This window comes from Microtus pennsylvanicus, chromosome 2, assembly GCF_037038515.1.
Source record: "Microtus pennsylvanicus isolate mMicPen1 chromosome 2, mMicPen1.hap1, whole genome shotgun sequence".
NCBI classification, from domain to species: domain Eukaryota; kingdom Metazoa; phylum Chordata; class Mammalia; order Rodentia; family Cricetidae; genus Microtus; species Microtus pennsylvanicus.
In genome coordinates, this window is record NC_134580.1 from 25,348,359 (window position 1) to 25,369,970 (window position 21,612).

The 21,612-nt window shown below is 43.8% G+C and overlaps 1 protein-coding gene across 4 annotated transcripts in view; it reads right to left on the reverse strand.

The window, feature by feature from the left end:
* Positions 1-3,459: 3,459 nt before the first annotated feature.
* Positions 3,460-21,612, reverse strand: part of Slc38a4 (solute carrier family 38 member 4) — an 80,229-nt gene continuing 62,076 nt past the window's right edge. For all 4 annotated transcript variants that reach the window (XM_075960476.1, XM_075960478.1, XM_075960477.1 and 1 more), the window contains 11 exons: positions 21,457-21,549; positions 19,087-19,168; positions 18,918-19,000; positions 18,755-18,813; positions 17,705-17,980; positions 17,492-17,571; positions 16,275-16,375; positions 13,597-13,721; positions 8,256-8,400; positions 7,220-7,317; positions 3,460-5,906 (listed from right to left, as the gene is read on the reverse strand). In XM_075960476.1, coding sequence (XP_075816591.1) covers positions 5,805-5,906; positions 7,220-7,317; positions 8,256-8,400; positions 13,597-13,721; positions 16,275-16,375; positions 17,492-17,571; positions 17,705-17,980; positions 18,755-18,813; positions 18,918-19,000; positions 19,087-19,168; positions 21,457-21,549 — 1,244 coding nt within the window. In that variant the 3' untranslated portion in view covers positions 3,460-5,804. The remainder of the gene's footprint in view (positions 5,907-7,219; positions 7,318-8,255; positions 8,401-13,596; positions 13,722-16,274; positions 16,376-17,491; positions 17,572-17,704; positions 17,981-18,754; positions 18,814-18,917; positions 19,001-19,086; positions 19,169-21,456; positions 21,550-21,612) is intronic.

A 21,612-nucleotide genomic window follows, 5' to 3' on the forward strand; every position in this document is an offset into this window, starting at 1 on the left:
ATGTGGCTGTTTCCACTCAAGCTCAGAAGGCAGAAGTCAACAGAACTGCAGGGAAAGCATTTGCCCTTTGTAAGAGTCCTACAGGACAGACATGACACCCCAAACCAAGAAAGACTTCTGATTACCTAAAGAAGAGTCCTACAGGACAGAAACGACGCCCCAAACCAGAGAAAGGCTTCTGATTACCTAGGGAAGAGTCCTACAGGACAGAAACAACACCCCAAACCAGAGAAAGGCTTCTGATTACCGAGAGAAGAAAGCAGTTTCCTCGTAGGCCCACATTCATAAATAAATTACTAAGTTTCTAAATATTTTAGACATATTCCAAAGTTTAAAACACAATGCTTTGATGTCCTTAGGTTGGGAGGAAATAAAGGATATAATGGACTAGGTCAAAATACAATGCTGTTAAGTGAAAAAGACATTGTCGGACAGCTACAAAAACTAGGAAAGGCTTAAGGAAAATGTTTATAATATATAGATAATTAGCATCAAACATATTGAAAATGATGAATGCATAGGAACCGAGTTGCCGTGAATGTGAAATGGCACAGCCACCTTAGAAGGTGGGATGGAGACTGCTCAAAAAGTTAAAATGGAATTTGCTGTGTGACCCAGGAGTAGAAATGATGTTATCTACTGAAGGAAGAGTGGATAGAGAAAACAATGTGCCCATGTCATTCAGCCTTAAGAAGGAAGGAAACCTAAGCTCAGGCCAGTTTCACACATAAATATACTTTAATCACATCCTTCTCCCCCTCAATTCTTGCCACCACCCTAACCACCCTCTCTCAAATTGTTTTCTCTTCTATATTTATTTTTATTTTTATATACATACATACATATCTATCTATCTATCTATCTGTCTATCTGTCTGTCTGTCTGTCTGTCTAGCTATCATCTATCTATATCATCTGTTTATCTTTCATCTATCTATCACTCACATATGCATTTATATGTCTATGCATGTGTTGAGGGCTGATGGCTTAAAAATGGAGGCGTCTCGCACCTAGGGGAAAAGGCCGGCTCTTTCTCCATCACTATCCATCGACTGTTCTTTATCTAGGGTTGGCCTTGTTCAATTTTCCTCCATCCATGTTGGCATGTCACTTGGTGTGGCCTTTATGGGTCTTGTGCAGGCCTCCATATTGTTGAGAATTCATGAGTGTAGCATCCCTGTCGTGTCAAAGTGCAACAATCACAAAGCAGTCATCCTGGTCCCCAGATTCCCACCATCTTTCTAATCCCTCCTCCAGGAAGATTCCTGAGTTTTGTTATAGATGTCCCATTTGGGGTTGTGGGATACCCAACCTCACAAGGGACATCTCATGCTTCTCCTCCAAGGCCTATGACCTCTCTAGCCTTGGGTTCTTGGCCAAGTTTTTAGTACAGCTATTGAGTGGGTTTTAGGTCCAACTAGACAGCTGTTGGTTACCCCTAAGATGTGAGTATCACTGTTACACCACTGAGGACATCTTACCAGTTCCGTTGAGTATTTGTGACTTTGTCCACACTGGTAGACATCAGATTTTTTTCTTGACATTAGTTTTCAGAGGCCAGACTATTAGCACAAATTTTGAGAAGTTTATACTACTTGGGATTTACTCAGCTTTTTGAACATGTAGGTTTCAGCTTTAAGCTCCTTCTGGAATTCTAATAACAGAAATGTTGAGTTTATTTTTGTCTTTTGCCCCACAGCAGCATGGCCTTCTTGTACTTTGGGAGATTTGATCTTTGTTTTCACCTTCTTTCCTCCCACTGTTCAGATACAAATTTGCTTGAGTTTGTTGATATTACATTCCTTTGTCTCCGCTTACCAAAAACTTCACTTTCTGCTACTGTAAGATTTCCCAGCCTGTAGACCCCAGATATCACAGTGTCTCTGAGCAGACAGAGGAGTCTCAGGCACTAAGTTCCTGAACTGTTCATAGTGGCAGAGTCCCTTCTGTTCCAGAGGCTTAGTGGAAGAGGATCCAGCCCATAGGAGCCGATTTCTCTGGGAGAATAGAGACATCTTCCCATACCAGGCTGCAATGTTCTTTAAATTTGGAAATTTCATAAAATCTAATTACTGAAAAGAGGATTTTTAGAACTTGAGACAGAGGTTTTAACTGAAAACTCCTGCATAAATATTTTTTAAAGCTATAACATGATTCATATGTAAAAAGTATAACATACAACATAAAGTATATGCTCTCACTGGGATGCTATTACAAGGATGTTCTCTTTCTCTGGGATGCTCTCTTTCATGGGGATGCTCTCTTTTTCTGAGATTGTCTCAGTGGAATACTCTCTTTCTCTGGGATGATCCCACTGGGATGTCCCTCCACACTATTGCTATCTCTTCTATACACTGGACTCAAACTTGGAGGACTCTAGGAGCGTAGGTGAGCACCTCTTTCTGAAAGTGCCTACAAGATGCCTCTGACCTTCCGAGATGTACAAGGTGCTTAGAATCATATACAAGAAGGATGGCTCTCCTTCTTGTTGGCCTGCAACAGGCCTGCAGCTTCTTCCTTCTTCATCTTCACTCCTTCCCGTTCCGGTTTCCAGGCAGTAACCAGAATCATGTTTTTAAAATATGTCTTTCACCTCTTTTTATATCATTCAGAGACATCTGAAATATCTGGAGTAACCTGCACACCCCTCAGGCACACAACTAAACATAAGCATCATCTGGGATATAGGCTAGGAGATGTATGTGGGGGGTGGTAGAAAGAATGATCCCCCCAAATGTTCATATCTTAGTCCTTGCAGCTTAGGCAAGGGGACTTCATGGGTGTGATTAGGGATCTTTGCAAAGGAATATTACCTGTATTATTTGGATGGATCCCATGCAGTCACAAGAATTTTTAAAGGGAGGAAGGGGGGGGGGAGAGAGAGAGAGAGAGAGAGAGAGGGAGGGAGGGAGGAAGGGAGAGAGAGAGAGAGAGAGAGAGAGAGAGAGAGAGAGAGAGAGAGAGAGATGCATTGGAAGACCATGCATTGTGAACTTGGAAGATGGAAGAAGAGGCGAGGAGCCAAGGAATCTATGTGGCTTCTAAAAGTTGGAAAAGGCAAGGGGATAGATTAGATCCAACCCTAGAACTCCAGAGATAGCTAGAACCACCAGTCCTTGATGTTAGGATAGCTGACTTCCACAACCAGAAAACGATGTCATTGCTATCCCCTGACTTTTTCAAGATCATGCCTTACTGTGTAGCCCAGGGTGGCCTCAAATCGACAATTCTCCTGCTTCTACTTTCTAGTGCTAGATGATAGACACATGTGAGACAGACGCGTGCGAGATGAAGGCACGGATGTGTTTTGTATCTTCAGGGGGTGAAGGACTTGAGCCTTCCGCATACACACGATGGACATGCATGAGTTTAAGAAGGGTGATAGTTAGACTTTCAGTTTTGTTTCATGTACAAATAATAATCCCCAGCCTCCTTTACTGAGAAGGAAAATCAAGCCGGGTCATTTGAAAAGGTCGTTTATTATATACCAATATACAGTCTCTGTAATAAAAAAAATCTTCCCAATACATCGAACCACCTTATAAATGATATAAGAAAATAAAATTTGTATATGTTTCCAAATGGGTTAAATTTGCCAGAACAAGGCACCCCAGAACAAGGTACCCAGGACAAGGTACCCAGGACAAGGTACCCAAGACATGGTACCCAGGACAAGGTACCCAGGACAAGGTACCCAGGACAAGGTACCCAGGACAAGGTACCCAAGACATGGTACCCAGGACAAGGTACCCAGAACAAGGTACCCAGGACAAGATACCCAGGACAAGGCACTCTGCAAATCTGCCCTGCAGCTTGTGCGAACCCGAACCCTGCAAACTGCCACGCGACAGAACGGTACTGTGGGTAGTCTTTGGCACTGTCGTATTGCTCTTGAATATTTATATAATTACAAATGTGGATACTTTCAAGTTAGTCATCCTCAATGCAAAATACCCAAAATATATACAGATTTTACAGTTTTCCAATATTTTTTGATTAGCCATTTATATTTACACAAATATGTTCAGACTAAACATACATACCTTTTCTACTCTCTGTCTTGGTTTATTTGTTGGGTGAACAAAAATGGAGAGACATCTTAAAGATGCTATTTGGTGATTTTTTCCCTCCCAAATGATAATAACTTAAAAATTATGATAGTTTCTAGTAATGCTCGTTTTCTATCACAAAGCATATCATTTTATAGTATTATAACTCCAGAAAGTGATACATAAGGCAAATATATGTTTTTAGGCACACTACAGAAAAACTGTTTTAGTACGACAGTATGTTCATTATCTGTATGGTACGTATATTTCATACTTGGCTTTACTGAAATGTAAAGTACGCAACAAATAATTGAAAAAAATAGTAGTGAATGCCAAAACTTCTGGGCAGTGAGTAGCAACTGATCTCCATCCCATGTAAGCATCTATGGATGTGAACAAGAACAGTCGCCTCTGTTTCCATGCCATGCTAGCATTTATTTATAGCCACTTGACATTATATTAATGACAGATGAATGTCAGCAAATTCCCATGCGAGCTCCAAGAAGCAGAGCCCTATTCTAGACATGCGAAACTCAAAGACCAATGCTAGCACTTGAATTTTTTTTACAAACGAGGAGCCCCTTCCTTTGCTACCTTTTTATGGATGTTTATAGTGTTGTAAACAGTGAAGAGCATTACTGAACTACGTACGACTTTGGTTTTAATTTTTAGATGTCTCCATGGACAGATACATACACATGGATTTTGGAGCCCACTAGCTTAATTCTCTGCCCCCACCCGATAATATAAATGTTTTGACTGTGAAGAAAGAAAGCTACACATGTAAAAAATAAAAATGCAATGTACCATATGTCAACATTCTGATAACTGCAGAATGAGATTATATACACAAACATAGAGCAAAATTACAGTTTCCTGCACTGAATGTTTATCAAATAAAAAAATGTATCAAACAATACTGGGTAGTGTGTTTCCACTTGAATTATGGTCTTCTGAAAATTATGCATGAGAATGGAAGACAAGAGGGAAAGCCTTGTTCAAGGACAAAAGTGTGACAAAAATCCTAGGAATGACATGAAAAAGCAGGGGCTGGCTCACTGGGCAGCTGAGCTAAAAGCATCATTTCGTTGTTACTTCTTGATAATTAAATACCACCTCCACCTCCTGTTTAGTGAGCTGTTTTGGCATTTACCATAAAAACCAATGGCGCTAATTCAATGTAATAAGCAAATTGGGCAAACTACTCTTTAGTATCGAAACAAAGTACTCTAGACTGGTATCTGCCATTCATGAACCTCACAGGGACAGTTCTCAAGATACACGCCTGTCTCCATCAGTCAATAGACTCTTAGTGTTGCTGCAGGATGGGAGATGGCCTTAAGTGATGATGGCTTTGCCACTGGACCTTTTTTGCTTGATGTTGAGAATCAAATTATTTGTTAATCTGGGGCGATAAAGTGTGGGGAGTGAGCAGTGGGGACATGGTATTATTTGCTGACCAAGATACACAGTCAAGCAGATTCTGCTTGCACATCTGCAGAACACACCTTGGGCACCACACACCGCACTAGAAGGCCTGGGTTGAAATGTGCGCCACAGCTTTTTAATGCATCATTCGCCATTCCCAACCAAACCCATCATTTTCTCTTTCACGGGTCTCAGGCAATGGAACTAGGATGTGTCCTTGGAATCTTCTCGTTGTTTCCTCTCAATGACATCCCCGTCAGGGCCACTAGGATGTCCTCTGGAGCATAACTTCAGCCATTTCCAATGGAAAGTCTTTCCTTGGGCTTAGTTAGTGGTGCTTGGGATTCGGAGGGTTGTAAATCCAATCGATTATGATGAGCGCCATGCTTCCCATCATGAAGATGATTCCAGTCACAAGGAAGACCAAAGCCTGCGATTCAGAGGGAGCACGTTAGGGAGCAGAGGCAGAGAACAGCATGGTTTGCTTTAGGACATTGTCACGGGGTGGTAATGTGTCTTGTATATTCGCAGGGACAAATGTCAAGTAGGTCAATTTAGGATTCTTATAGGAAAAGGGGGGGAAATGGTGAAGACAAATAGCATAAGGGTTGAGAAGAAAGGACTAGCTGATGGATTTGGTGCAGGAAAACACAGGGACCACCAAACATTAAGCATCAGACGAAGACTGAATAATGTAGGAAACACTCATGACCTCTTGCATGTACAACTGATAAATCCCATGAACAAAATGAGAGCCCAGTGTGTGTTGAATATTTCCGACAAAAGTCAACAGCATAAGTATCTTTGTAAGTAGGAATATTGAGAACATGTATAACTTGAGAATTTTAACTGGAAGAGTTCTTACATATTCCACATGGACCAGTCTTCGAAGTCTACCCACTGGAGAGCAGCAGGTGAAGACTGTCATCAGCAGGGGACAGGGAATGACTTTGCCCAGTTTAGAGCTGGCCATGGTGAGCACTTCCCCTGGGCACACTGCTACAGACACCCAAGCATGGCAGAGCCCACAGAGTCCAATTTTGGGGAACGATGACAGGAGGACTTGTTCTATCAAACTGCCCTTAACATCCCCAGGCACCCTCAAAATGTGAATGACTTTCAAGACTCCACTTGGATTTAGAAGCATTCTTTCCAAGCCTTCATAGAAGATCCTTTTAGATAGTCACCACTAAGTATGGGTAAAATATCCTTTGTGATGTATGTTTCTATACTGTTTATTATGAAAGGAAATATGCACGCTGCAGTTTAATAAGATGATATTTTATACCTGAAAAGATTCATTGAAAAATGATCGATTCTGTTTTTATAGCACATACAGGGTTTGATAGAATGGAAATGAAAGTCATCTTTGCCCTTGTGAATCTAGCAAATGGGACTACATTGCTGCCATTGCCCACACCAGGAGGCAGCCCAGTACCTCTAATAATGTTACATTATATCCAGCCAGGCACTGGATGTCAGTGTGCATGTGATAGGCATGCCCGTGGGAAATACACCAAGACAGCATTTGCTATAAATGTTTAGACATTTGCTCCCTGAAATACTAGACTCCTGTGAATGTCAGAGACCCTCTCCTCCATTACTGCTATGCTGCCCACTTTCAGCTCTTGGGGTCTTACTTATTTGGAGGTCTTGCTTGTTTCATTTTTCTAAACCGTGTGTGTTTTTTGACTTTCCCTGAGTGGTTGAGATACAGTAGGGGATATTACGAGTCTCACTTACCCCAACCTTTTGGGGTGATCTCAGAGGTTCCTTCTTGACAAGTTTGAGATAAAAAGCCGCCGGAAGAATGAAAATCAGCATGGTGGCGGATGAAGCCCCTGAGGAGGGAGATGCAGGGCAGTTAGTGTCTTGCACAGTTGGCTGCTCCAGAGAAGCATCTGCAGGCACATGCTTCAGGACAAACAAGTACAATCCATTTTGTTTTTCTCAGCACTAAAAGTAACATTTAAGTCATAATTCATCTTGATTATGCATTTCTAGAGTGTGTGTCTGTAAAGAAAGTTAAAATATGCCTCACGTTATGGCCATGTAAGTATAACTGTAATAAGTAGTAAGAGGCCAAACAATGCTCGGGGGCTGAACTCAGCACTAAAGCTTCCTGTCCAGGTCTGATTCTCTTAAGTCATTCTAGCCAGGTGATGGAGGTGTGTACTTTTAATCCCAGCAATTGGAAGGCAGAAGCAGGCAGATCTCTGAGTTTGAGGCCAGCCTGGTCTATAGAGTGAGTTCTAGGACAGCTAGGATCACATAGAGAAGCCCTGCCTTAAAAAGCTAAAAAAAAAAAAAAAAAAAGCAAAAATTGCCATTCTGCCCTAAAAATCTAGGAAACCCTTAGCCTGGACTGAGAAATCAAATGCACCAACCAACCATGTGGTTAAAGGGAATGAGATGTTTAGGGCTATCAGCTTCCAGTTCCTCTAAAGACACCCTGAACACCCCAGCTGGTACTCACAGCCTTGAGAGAGTATATGGTAGTCAGCCCTTACTTTCCCACTGAAGACAGAGCTATGCCCATGCCCAAATCCTCTCTCACCAAAAGGTATGTGACTTGATTTCTTTGAGGCTCAGTTTCTTTATCTCTTGAACCCCTTGGACAAAATGGCTATAGGTGACCGCCAACATAGAACACAGCCAGTGTGGTCATTGAGCCCAGCAGGGGCTCATGAAAGCCCTGCCCGCATAGCGCTGTTTTCATATTGTCATTTAAGGAGGCGTACTTTGGAACGGATCACACAGAAGCTCTTCTGAAACTTACCTATGAATCCAAAGATGTATTTGATGGTGGGCACAAGGATGACAAGGACGTTGTTGAGCGCAATGATCACTGCGGCGATCAGGAAGTGCTTTACCCAGCTGAACGGTCGTCTGGGGAACAGCAGCGTGATCACGGAGGTCCGGATCTGCAATGAGGATGTTGACCGAACAGACCTGATCACTTCTTTCGCTTTTTTTTTTGTTTTGTATTTTCAAAACAGGGTTTCTTTGTGTAGGTTTGACTGTCCTGGAACTCATACTGTAGACCAGGCTGGCCTTGAACTCACAAAGATCCGCCTGCATCTGCTTCCCGAGTGCTGGGATTAAAGGTGTGTGCCACCACCGCTGGGCTGTTTTTAATTTTTGCTATGATTATAAGTATTCTAATCTAAAGCATTTTGTTTTACCCCTCCCACCCCACCACCAGAAAGATACATCTTGATGCTTTTTCTCACATTTTCCTTGTGTTGAAACACACACAGAGGAGCATTTGCCATCCTAACTGCTTTAAGTTCGTACAGTTCCACAGAATTAGGTCCATTTGTGTTGCGTGTCAACTTCGCACTGATCTGTCGTGTCTGACAGTGATATCTTTCCTTGGTTGCATACCAAGTGTCCACTTTCTTGGATCTTAGAACTCTTTGTTCAAAAATAATCTTGGGCCGAAGAGATGAAGTAACAGCTCCGTGCAACTTGGGGCAGTGAAGCCTTGCTGCTAGCTAACTGTGTCTTCCTCTCAGTAGAGCAGCCTAGGCATCGGACATAGACACTGAGATGGCATAGCACAGACTATAAAGCAAATTCTGCAAACCTGGCTTTTTCTTAATTTTCCATTTTATTTGACATTTTCCACTGGTATTTTGAAAAAAAAAAAGTGATGCTTTTTTTGTTTCCTCCTTTTTCCTTCTCCCCCCACATTAATAGATTTCAGCCCCACAAAAGGCAAACAGTGGGGACTCAATAACCCCAGCATTCCACAGAGGTCCTGCTCAGTCATTTCCCCATAGCAGGCACTCAGGAAACGCTGAATTAAACTGACAGCAGGAATCCTTCCACTCCCTTCGGGGGGGTCCCCTGCAGATTCCAGCCCTCATTTCAGCAGCTGAAGTCAGTGCGCCAAGCTGGAGAGAGGCTCAGCTGGTAGCAGAGCACAAGGAACTGCGGTGTCACCCGACAAAGGAGTCACTGCGGGAGAGGGACTGAGAGCATTTGGGTTCGGACAGCCTGACACAGAGACATGCTCATCTTTGGGATCAATTCTGAGGACACTCTTTGGACTTAGTGGGGTTACTCTGTTGGCCTTTCAGTGAGTAAGCCCTTGAGTTCAGCTAGGGCTTCCCACGTTCAGGAGTGATGGGATCGATTTCCACCAAAAAATTCCAGTCTCGAGACCTCATAATGGCGCGGAGACAGGAACTCATTGCAGAAGCAGCAACTGCAAGCTCCATCTTGAAACATGTATGGACAGCCTGGAAAAATGCAAGCTAAATCGCCCGCAGTTTCTCCTGTGGCATTCCTTTCATACCAGCCGTGGATAATGGGAGCCATCTGTGTAGGTCAAAGGGAATTCATTTCTAGAGTGGCAAACTGCACACACGGGCTCACAAATGGTTTAGGAGTGACTTTGGGAGAGATTTTAAAAATTAGTGAAAAAGAAGCTTACTGTGAAAAGCACTTCAAGGAAGGCTAGCAGTTTGATGCCACTTTCCCCAGTAACTGGGACATTATGACCTGTGATGGATGCCTGTCCAATATTGTTCACAGAGGCAGGGTTAGTGAACCTACAGTGAGTTTTCTATAGGGGTGTCTGTTGCTCAGTATGATTGACTGGGAAACTTACAAAAAAGCAGGCTGAATACAGATTCGTGTTTTATGAAGATGCTACACACGCGCGCGCACACACACACACACACACACACACGCACATATATTGTTTCTGTTAAAACGAAAGCATTCAGGTTAAAATAAGCAAACAAAAGGCCAAGTCAAGGGCAATCCTGTATGCTCAGGGCCTCTGAGAACAAACACATTTTCCTAAGGTCATGGGGTAAATGAAGGTTTGGCCTACTGAAACAAGAAGACACAAAATGGACAGGAAGAAACACAACATGGTTGGGGTGAAGGGCAAAAGCTTTGTTCTCACGGTGAGTACAGGACTGAGGGAACATGGAGTGTCAACAGCCCCCTGAAGAGGGCAACAGTGCCAAGGAGGCAGAGGAAAGGAGCCTTGGAAAGGGTTAGAAGAAAACTGGTCATTCCCTGGTACAGCACCATTGTTATGAGAGAGTGGATCCAAAGGGCTGGGGCAGCTCTGTTTACCCAGACCAGGACAACGGAGGCAGCTCAACCTTATTACTCACATGCCCTTACCCATGTGCCCCTTTATCTACTGATGCAAACTGATAAGGATATGAAAATGTGGGTCAGATGCTGCAAGTCCGGGAAGTCCCCAGCACCAGCCAAGGGCTTCTGACACAGAATGACACGAGGAAGTTTCCCCGCACTTTCTGGGTAGAATGCTAATTGTTCCTGAAGAGTTTCCTGAGCACAGTCTGTTAGCAGGCGCTCTGTGCTAATGTAGGGTGCCAGAGTGAAGATCACAGATATGGAAGTCAAGAAGAAAGGAGCAGCCTTGATTTGCCTCTCAATAAACACAGATTCTCCCATTGAGTAGAAATGACGCCTTCTTCGCGTTACAGGATGGCTTGGGGATCGTATCTCGAGAGTACCAACCCCACTGCAGTTCCTGACAGTGCCAACCATATTTCTGTACCATTGTCTGTGCACACTTCAGAGACCTGGAGGCAGGACATGCAAAAGGGATGATTGTTCTGTAGGAAGATGAACAGCAAGTGCCAGAAAGTCTGAAAGATGACCTTCTGAACATACTCCAGTAGGGCATGAGCCTGTCCACTTAGGATAAACAATAAAGGCTACTTGCTTTTCTGTCCCTTGTGGTGACACGTGAACCTTGCCGTAGGAAGGGAAGCACAGTGGCACACGTCACCATCCGTCCTCTGGAAGGAGGTGCATCTCACAGTGGACAGCCTACCCCTCACCCAAGGAGCACCACAGGAAGCTGCTAATAGAGTTAGCCTTCATTCCCTTCGCGTCTGCATCTGTCTGACAGGCATCAGAGAGAAACATCACAGGTGGCTCCTGCACGCTTGTGCTGAGGAGGAAAAGACCAACCGGACTTGAGATGAAAAAGAGGATAAGGGAATCTGAGGAGGCGACACTATCCTCTCATCAAAGAAAGAGCCAGGTGACCGAGTTCTGTAAGAGAAAGGACGCGAAACAGTAGCTAAAATGCTAGATTTGAACCCAGACTAGGTTTGCTTAGTCCCTTGTTTGGGAGGATACTATGGCAGATAAAGAAGTTTCTTGCGGGGAGGGGTGCCAAGTGTTTCTGAATGCAAGGAAAGCTGTTGGGAGAGCTATGCCCTCCAGGTGAGCCGTGCCTTCTGGGTGAGCCGCGCCATGCAGGAGACCCACACCCTCCAGGTGAAGCCACACAGTGTAGGTAGGAGAGCCATGTCCTGCGTTTGGTTCACTGAAATCCTGGCCCCAAGTTACACGAAACAAATAAAAACACTCTTCATAGTATCGACCGCTTTATCAGAAGAACATCAGAATTTGGCCTCTTAGAACGTGACTGGGACATGGAGGTCACCACTTACCACACTTGTGACCATTTGATTCCCTTGCCCAGACCCTCATTCCCATGGATTCAAGGCACAGAATAAACTAGAAAAGGTGGTTCATGCATTTCAGAAAAGGCAAGATTCAGCCGAAGACCATTTTTCATGTTCAGCATTGTTGACCCTCCCTGCCGGCCTGCCCACTCTGCCGACCACCACTCTGTCTGTGACCACTGTTAACATTTCCCTGTAACTGTGGCAGTGAAAGGCCATGCCATGCCCCAGAAAATGGATGTTGGTTCTTATGGCCAATTTCGATTTTAATGGCCTCTAGCACTGACAAACTGCTACAGTTCCTGATATCAGACTCGGCCCAGGGCATTCGTTCTTACACGGGACAAGAATTTCTAAGAGAGGGTTGGATTGCCAATGGTGAGATATAATATTTGTCGAGACTGGCTTTTACTTCCCATTCTGGCAACGAGCCTTGCCTTAGCTTAACAGTTATCCACTAGCTTTGTGAGCACAACCATGCCCTTCAGTCTCTCGAGACTGCGGCTAGGGAAATCCTTCCTTATCAAGGGCTTGCGAGTAAAGCAAAGTGAAAGACGGTAACAGATTCCTTGCATAAAACAGACGACAATGCAAGTTTTTCTGGTATGCCAAAACTCACAAGGACCCCAGATACGCTTTTCCTGGCGTAACCGGAAATGCAGTCCTACAGAACATCACGCTCCAGTAAGAGCTCATTTTACGCTGAAGCTCCAGGCATGACGTTCAGAATGCTCTCAGATATAATAGAGGCCAGGCGTTATTTCAGAGTAAAGTATTAGCTGTGATAGCGATGAGGATTTGGTTTCATGCACTCATGAGGAAGGAATGTGGCAAAATACACGTCACCACGCGAGCAGTTCTTAAAGTGACCACAGCGCATTATCTAAGTTGCTCTCTTATGCTGAGTCTTGTGCGGAACGTTTTGTACATAGCAAAGCTGGTTTCCGGGTCGCTTAGTTTACCCCCCCCCCCAAAATGGATGAGTGAACGGAGTGTTTATGAAAGGGGCACAGTCGGCAGGCAGGAGAACCTGTGCTTGTCCACGGGTGGTGTTTTAATTATTGCCACGCAGTCCTCACCCCCGAAACCTGACTAGTGCCAGGGAGCAAGAATCTCAAATGCCAGAAGGCATGTGTCAGTTTTGGTGGGAGAGATCAAAAAACTCCCTTCTGGTATATCATTTGCCTAATGATATACCATTTCCTGTTTGCCACCAAGACATCATATTCAATAACCTGAACTTTGGATGTGACCTCGGCACAACACTCTAAGGAACAAATGGAAACACCTCAAGATGCTGGCAAGATGCAACGTGGTCTTAGCTTAAGTGGCGCTGGCATTCACATTTCCAGAGACAGAAGAAGTATATTATATTATATTATATTATATTAGTCTATAGGTGGCAGCCCAGGCTCTGTTTGTTCTTCATTTGAATTTAAAAATAAGGTTCATGTTTTTTCTCATACTTTAAAAACACCACCTAAAATGACTGACTGTGTCTATGTACTAAGTACTCAACTTTAAGTGGCTCCAAAATTCTATGAGAAAATAATAATCGGCTGGGACCCACAACCACAGACACACAGACACCCAAATCCACAGCGAGTCAGAACAACGGACTCATTCTTCGGGACTCAGTGTACTTACTGGGAAGAGGACAATGGGCACAGTTAACGTCACTGCCACCAGGACGGCCACGCGTACCATGATCAAAGGGGTGTCAAATGTGTAGACTCTGCTGTAAGCATGGAGTAATTCATCTTCAACTTCCCCTGCAAGAGGAAGAGTCGGGGGAGTTGCTGAGTCGGCACCGGGTACTCACAGAAACATGCAGGGGGATGGAAGAAACAGGATAGTGGAAGACGCCAGGCCTGGGGATTCGGACAGTTCTGTAGCTTGTAAAGCTACTACATGAAAGGCTGCTAAGCTTCTTGATGTGATTTGGTCCATAATAAATCTGTCTGCTGCAGAGAGCATCACAAACCAGGACGACATGCTCGGGGTAAAAGGAAGGAAAAAGCCTAAGCCATTACTAGCTTGTCCCGCCCACGCCACCTCTATCCTCAACCTGTCAATCCAGCTAACCCTAAAGCAGCATCTTTGCACCTAGTGTGGGAACTGTAGGACTGATGAGCTCTAACTCTGTGTTTGTGTGTATGTGTGTATGTTTGTACACACGTGTGCATTCACTTGTGTGGGCACACGTGGGGGAGGGGCAGAGGTTGATGTTGAGACATTTTTCTCAATCGCTCCTTCGCCTTACTTTTTGAGACAGGGTCTCTCACTGAACTGCGAGCTTGTCATTTTGGCTAGACTGTCACCCAGCAAGACCCTGGGACCTGCCTCTTCGGTTCCTAGCACTGGGATTACCGATACCAGGCTTCCACACCCAGCTTTTACATGGGTGCTGGCAATCTAAATTCAGGTCCTCTTGAGGATTTCAAGGGTTGTTTGTCTTATGAAATTTATTAGAAAAGCATGCGAGAATGAAAGCGTGATTTTTATTGGATCTCCCAATCAGAATCATTCTAAGATTTATCTGATGCCTTCTTTGAAGACGGCCATGCAGAATGCCAGACACAAACACTCATAGACACACATGAAATCAAGACACGAGTAGTACATAGATGTATATGAAGTCATACGTAGCCCGGTTTCCCCTCTATACCTCTCAAGATGAGACAAGGGGCAGAAACACACTCTGGTTTTGATCTTGACTTTCGCTAACCTGTAACCAGTGAGAGGCTAATGCCAAACTGGGAGCAAGTGCTCGGTTACCAGTCAAATGTTAGTCAAATGGGAAAGACACATAAGCAAATGGTGGCCTCTCCGAGCCATTTCCTCCCCAGTCAGTCACACATTCAACTGAGGAAGAGCTACTCTTACTTACAACTTTGCAGTCGATTTTTGAAACTCCATGTGTATGTATTATATGCACATTTCTTTATCTATCCTAAAATAACTGAAATGGTTTCCAAAGTGTTGTGTGTCTTGCAATAAACAACTCACTAATAGAACTCAAAAAAGAGTTGAAGGTGTCTATTAAAAATGCCTATTTGCATTGACACTTTGACTAGTGCAAATACATGATAACACACATATTTGATTGAAATAATTTCTCTTCATGGAATGAGAAAATCATATTAATTTTTTGTTTACAGTTAAGGTGCTGGACAGAATGTGTAATGTTTACTGTTGCAATGTCATTTATACATATATGCGTACATACATACATAAACACATACACACAAATTTAGAATAATCCCAGATTGAAGGAACATTTTTTTGTATCCTTTTACTTAGGAAGCTATTACTCTAACAGAACTTGGAAATGAAGTGGACATTTTACTTAATACTCTAAGATGCCAGCTTTGTTTGTTTGTTTGTTTTGTTGTTGTTTCTGTTTTTCTAGACAGGGTTTCTCTGTGTAGCTTTGGAGCCAGTTCTGGAAGACCTGACTGGAAGACTCTGTAGACCAGACTGGTCTCAAACTCACAGAGATTCTCCCGTCTTTGCCTCCAGAGTGCTGGGATTAAAGACGTGTGCCACCACTGTCCTGCTAATGACGCCAGCTTTAACTGGCTGGTAAAGAAGAAGCAGGTTCAAACTTGAGGACTATGGGCTTTTGAGATTTGCTTGGCAGCCACTTCTCCTTAAAAAGAGTTTTACTGTATACAGTTGGATTCAGTTTCATTGTTTTTAGCCTAAGATGGACTGGGAAACTAGACAAATATCACTTATATGTGAAGGAAATTAACTTGATTTAAGAGATTTGTGATGTGTGTGTGTCCAAGTGTGTGCATGAAGGTGAACACACACACACACACCTGCACATGTAGATGCTAGAGGCTGGTGTTGGGCATCTTCCCTAAATGCTTGAGGCAGGGTCTCTCGGGGACTCACAGCTCATGGCTTCTGTTAGCTTAGCTAGCTCACAAGTCCAGGGATCCTCCTGTCTCTGTTGCTAGCATTGCAGCCTGTACTGCCATGTTGGATTTGTGTTGGGTGTTGGGGAATCCAAACCTGGGTCCTCATGCTTGGAGGTCAAGTACTTTATCTATTGAGCATCATCCTAGCTGGGATCGGAGAGATTTAAACAACAAACAAACAAACAAATCACACATGACTTCCCCAGTTGCTGGAATCTATTAGCCGGGTGGATCCAGAGCCCATTTCCTTTGGAAAGTGGCAAGGCTAAATAGAGTGTCAATCAAGAATGCACGATAGACCATGCCACCCACTTAAGGGATGAAAAACAATTTTATATATTGAGATGAATGACCAGTCTAATCACAAAGAGAATGGCCGCGACAGGGTGACCTTACCATAGAAAGTTAGGTAGCCAAAGAGAGCGGCAAGCAGGTACATGACGAGCATCCCTGTGATGGAAATGTTGGACACTGTCTGCATCTTTCTCCGGGACCGACTGGGAAGAAAAAGAACACCAAGCTTCATTTTAAAAACTTCTTTAAATATAACTTAAAATTAAAATAAAAAATGATGAAACCAGACTTCAGACATAAAGCTTACAACTTGTTTAAATTGTCTCATAGAGTTAAGGAAGATTTATTTTCATTTCTCTTAAACAGTGTTCCTTTAATATGTAGTTCCTTTAATGTCACATAAGCTTGTCCACAGAAAATTAATTAATTTAATTATGTTAAATGGCCAGGATTAAACCGGCCCCTATGGCAAAGCTTTTCCATTTCACACTGAGATGAGTTTACTGAAGAAAACAACCTAGGGAGTCAGCAAATCCCTACTACCAAGAGCTCGAACTACTGAGAAAAATTTATGTTGTCCCATGGAAGTTTCTAGAAGCCAGTATAGCGAGCACTCACCACCCAATCTTCAGGCTTATGGAGTCCATACTGTATGTGATTCACAAAGTAAATCTAAGACCCCAAGTAGCCGAAAGTGTTCCAGAACTTTAGGAAGCAAATCAGAACTTATCTGGTTTACACACACACGAGGGATCTTCTCTGTTCAGGTTTAAAGATGTAAGAACCATTGCCTGACCCCCGAGCGGTTAGAATGGGTTCAGACCAAATGCGATGTCTGCATCCTCAAAGGAGATGATTATTAATGAATCACAGATCCCTGCACTGGTAGGAACTAGCTCGTGTCCCCATTGCACATACAAGGCTGTTCTGGTGAACACCTTTCATGCAAGGAACTGGCCACAAGTAGCATCAGCTGCTCAGCAAGGCTGCCCTGACTCTAAGTTTTTGTTATCACGAGTGTTGTCATTTCCAGCTAAACAACAAAATCCACACACCTGCCGGAATCAATGCACCCACCATCTTCTCCCCCACTGTGGGAAATCATTCCCTGAGCTGTCATGCTAGAACAGCAGGAGAGGAAGCAAAGCCAAGCAGGTGGGCTCACTCAAACCTTGGCTGAAATACATTACCAATGAATTGCGGTAGCACAAACCATCTCTGCTCAGAAAGCCATAGGATGGGCCTCCTCATAAAGTATCTTTGAATAGATGGACACTTTTGCAAATCAAATGAGAATGCTAAAATGATGGCTGGCTTACTCTTTAAGTTCACTGTAGATGGGTAGGACCTCGGGGTGGCAGACAAAAGCGAACGCTAGGATTGGGATTGCATAGGCGGTCTGTAAAACAAACAAACACGCATATTTGGAGACCCAGCGTAGACAGTGATTCCAGAGCTTCTCAGTTTGTGAAATAAAATTCAGTGACCACAGCACCGCTCAGCCTATTAGGGGGCATGGACCTATCGCTTACCCGGGAATTGCAAACAAAGTATTTGGGTTGACACTTGTCATCACTGTGGGCTTCGTACTCCACTCCACTGTTGTGAAGAGGGCCAGTGGCCTGGTTCTCATCCAGCCCTACAGGGTTTCGGTGAGTGTAATCCATCATGAAGTTGACGTCAGTGCTCTCTGAGTTATTGGGTAACAGAATCACGTGCATTGGAAGTGTGCTGTTGAACGTCAGATTTCCAACATTGTGATCCAGGACAGGCAGAGGGCAGGGTATTTCAAATTTTTTGTAGATCACCTATAGCCAGTCATTAAACATTGAAACAACAAAAACAAAAGAATTGTCAAGCTTTGAGGAGGAAATAATAAAATAAAAATCCATCTATGTGACTTGGGGAGTATAGGCTCTCCATAGACTGCTGGACCATAGAGAGTCCTAGCCTCTGTTCAAAGGAGAGAGTTGGAACTGTGGTTGCCAGTGCTACTTTCTAGTCAACAGTCCCAGGCTTCCCAGGTCTTTCTGACTCTTCTATGACATTACATCAAAGATAATTTCCTCATTACATCAAAGTATTCATGACACAAGTCATCAATAATTCTTTCCTCTTCCTTTACGTCTTTGTGGGGGAAAAAGATTTGCAATTTCTCATCTACGCTATTTCAAGAAATTTCTCCTTTGTTTGAGTTGACTTCTTCAACTCTGCTATGGCCAAAGTCTCTTAACGGGTAGAAAGTGGAAGGGAGGATGGCTAATACAGACAGACGTGACTGCAGCCTACTCACGCCCATTATTTCTACCTTCTTAGACACTGGGTCACTGCCATAGTCCTTTGTCTGAAGGTCCACCCAGGAAGCCTGCCTGGAACATACTGTGTGCTATGACCTTGGCATTCTAATTCAACTATTTTTAAACCCTTGACTGCCCCTTTCTCATTCCAAATTAGAATACAATAAAATTACTTGTGAAGCAAGAGCTATTCCATGCTAGTAAAATCCGTGGACAAACATGAGGACACTAATGAAACATGGCACGCATTCCAAGCTACAAGGATCATGTCAACAAAGCACTTACCACGCTGACAAAAAACACCATGCACGTCAGGGAAAATCCACTGGTATAGCCAAGGTAACCTAGGAATCACCAGAAATATTTTGGAAGGTGACTATAGCGTCTAAAAAAAGCTTGCCTAATAGAATATGAAGCAAAGATAAACTTTCAGTTAGTGAATTAATACCTAAATTTTTAAGGAGAGAGAGTGGAAGGATAATTCCCACAGACACAAATATGACGAGGTAGTTGCCATTGAGGTACCATTCCCTAGAAGAGAAAGAGAGAGGGTGTTGGGACCAGAAAAGACCAACAGAATGAGCCGCGTGGTATCGCAGAGGGAATGTAAGACATACCCAGTGTTTTCTTCAAGTCCCATGAATGCTCTGATTACTTCAGGTAGTTCATATTTAATGATGAAGAGGTAGCTTGACATCGCTGGAATGGACAAAAGGACAGCTTAGTGGTGATGCACACACTGCCATCCCACATAAGCTGGAAGACGTCAGAGCACTCAGGACATCCATTCTCTTTGGAAAGATAAACATCTTATCCCTAAAACAGAATGCGAAGGCCCCGCACACTCCACGAGGCTTTCAGATTCTCTTGGAAAGCAGAAGTTTGTCCTTCCGGTTCGTACATGAGGGGCTGTTGCTAACAGTGCCCATGCTGTCTCTTTGTTAAATCTAACTTAGGGCACTAGGGGAACCTTGGGTCCCACATATTCACCCTCATTAGTTAGAGATCATCATGGCCTCTGTTGTGTGGGTCTAAGGGCTGTCTGACAAAATGAGTGGAGGCCAAAACCAAGGTAGCAGAATTGCAAGGCAGGACTCTGGGCGCTCCAATCACTCTGGCTTTCTCCTGGTGACACCTGTCGGGTGCTCGGTTGTCTCCCAGAGCCACACAAAGGATCTCAGAGCCATGGCCACTGAAAGTCTTCTAGACTGATAACAGAGTTATAAGAGACAATAGCTTCTCTCCCATTTTTGTCTGTTACAGATTTGGGGTTTTTCCTCTTATTCCAGTTTCCCATTGGTTAAGAAAATTACAGAAAGGGTCAAATTTCACCTTTACTATTTTGAAAACATCTTAAAAATCTATAAAACCTCTCCCTGTATACATGTCTGTATACATATGTAAAACATGAGAGCATTGCCTCCAACTGGGGGAATTTGTGCAACACTCTATTCCCAAGGCCACCATTTGGTGCAATGGGATTCTAGTTTGTTATCTAACACATGGTCCAGGGTGCAATTAAAAGTAAAACCAACAGAGCTGAGGCTGTAGTTCAGGGGTGTAGAACGGTTGTCTAGCATGCACAGGAATCTGGGTTCTAGTCCCCCCACTACCACAACAGGGAAAAGCCGCTCTTACACAACTCTCAGTGTGAGCTACATCCTTCTGGTGCGGTTGTATAAACAGGCATCTACGTGGTACACTGAACTCTGACTAGTTTCAAATTAGTCCCTAAGCTTCCACAGAGGAAAGAATGGTGCTGATTGTATCTGAGTCTCTTGAGCTCTGTGGATTCCATCATTTGATCATCTGGAAAGTCTTGGAGAGAACAGGTGTATGTCACCACCCTATCCTGCAGACATCAGGATTGTGAGGAACTCAATGACGCACCCAAGATCATACTTTTGCAGAGGGCGGACATCATGAAAAGCACAAGGACCCCTAACTCTTCCCAATGGTCAAAATGAGGCGCTTTCTCTGTTAGCTGCTGTGTCTCCTGTCCACATGGCTTGGTTAATCTTTACAACGCCCTTGGCCACAGCAGAATCTTACAGAGCGTAAACAGGAGGTGTTTCTGATGAGCTGGCGTACGGAGGGACCGTTCGATTTTAGAGCTCTCAACTGCTGACTCTCGGTGACGTCACCACCGCTAATGTGTTTGGTCTTTGAAAAGTCAGGGTGCCACAGGCCTGTTTGGGTAATGTCAACATCATCCCGCTAATGATAACACATCGGTGGTGAATGCCAAGGTTTTAGGGGGTTGAAAAACTAAAGCATTCTAAACGTGGAACTGCTAATTTAAGAAGTACCAGTGGCTTTTCTTATGGGAAATCGCTGATTAGACAAAACAGACGATGGGAGAGTGTTTGCTGGGGTGGGGGCACGCCAGCTCCATCTCTCTTACAGCCACATCGTGCGTGTCTGACCAGACACAGAGCCTGCTTTGAACCACACCTGGAAGTGTGACGTGGCTGTACTGACACCTTCAATGGCCACGGCCCCCTTGCCCAGTCCTTGGGTGTTAAGGACTTAACACACTCGGGGCTTCTTATTTCAGTTGTCACTGACTGGAGCAGGCATGAGGTGATCTTATGAGATGCTTGGTGATTTAAATCTCCGGAAAGCTGAAGATTTTAACTAAACATAGAGCAGATTTCTCAATGAGCTTAGATGTTTATGGCCCTAATCCAATAAAAACAAAACCAAACAAAAAACCAACAACAACCAAACAAAGACGATCCTAGCAGTTCCGCAGATGTCTAGACAAGACTTATTTAAAAACATACAGATAATAAATACCCACTGGGTCTGCGGTGTGGCTCACACACACCCAGGAACCCAGTGAGTTCAGCGGGCTGCCAGGGGTATGGTGAGAGATCAAAGCTAGAATGCAGTTGTTTGTTCGCTGCCGGAAGTTCTGTAGTCATTCATTTTTATTGCGCTTCCTACAGAAAGTTCAAGTGGCCCCTTGTAGGCTTCTCACTTACCTCCAATATTCTGCATTGTAATAGAGACAAAAGCTCCAATTTTCCCGGGCCATCCAAATGCCTTTTCCCCTAACTTTTCATAAATTAAAGACCCTATAAGGGAAGATGAGATTGCTGTGTTAGAGGATCATTCTCATGCCTCTAGCATTTCTTTAC